The sequence below is a fragment of the Sinocyclocheilus grahami genome, unplaced genomic scaffold, assembly GCF_001515645.1.
Source record: "Sinocyclocheilus grahami isolate Dianchi unplaced genomic scaffold, SAMN03320097.WGS_v1.1 scaffold11364.1, whole genome shotgun sequence".
In the NCBI taxonomy this organism is placed as follows: Eukaryota; Metazoa; Chordata; class Actinopteri; order Cypriniformes; family Cyprinidae; genus Sinocyclocheilus; species Sinocyclocheilus grahami.
Window position 1 is genome coordinate 1 of NW_015513793.1, and position 548 is coordinate 548.

At 41.2% G+C, this 548-nt stretch overlaps 1 protein-coding gene across 1 annotated transcript in view; it reads left to right on the plus strand.

The window, feature by feature from the left end:
• Positions 1-41: 41 nt before the first annotated feature.
• LOC107578660 (major facilitator superfamily domain-containing protein 10-like) overlaps positions 42-548 on the plus strand; it is a gene marked incomplete at its 3' end in the record, with an annotated part of 22,448 nt that continues 21,941 nt past the window's right edge. Inside the window, exon 1 of the mRNA XM_016264596.1 lies at positions 42-354. Coding sequence (XP_016120082.1) covers positions 208-354 — 147 coding nt within the window. The remainder of the gene's footprint in view (positions 355-548) is intronic.

Sequence of the window (548 nt, forward strand, 5' to 3'; positions counted from 1 at the left end):
TACCATGGTGCAAATACACAGTATGGTACCATGTCCAAAAAAACTTTACCATACCAGTGCACTTTTGGTACTGGAGTTTTAAGGACTACATACTGTTGCTCACTTTGCTGTTTTGTTTTTTGTTCAGTGATTCAGTTCAGTAACCACAGGAGATGTGTTAAGAGTCCTCAGCAGTAAAGAACAACTTTGGGTCACTGGAGTGGAGAAATGGCAGGTGACACAACTACATCTGAGGATGTGCGCTCCTCCAGAGTCATCAGGGTGGTTTTCTTGGCACTGCTGCTTGACTTGCTGGGTTTCACATTAATACTTCCCATGCTCCCCTCCATCTTGGACCACTACAGTCAAACTGGGGTAAGATAATTTTTTTAAGGTTAGGCCTATAATTTGCATATTTAGTTGTTATGAAATCTCAAAAGATGTTTGGCTGGCTGTTTGTTCAACAAGAAATGGTGCTGTATTTGACCTAGATTAGTCATGCATGCAATTATGTGACAGTGCACGATTTACGATATTCCAGTCATGACATGTTCCCCTACTTATGACTG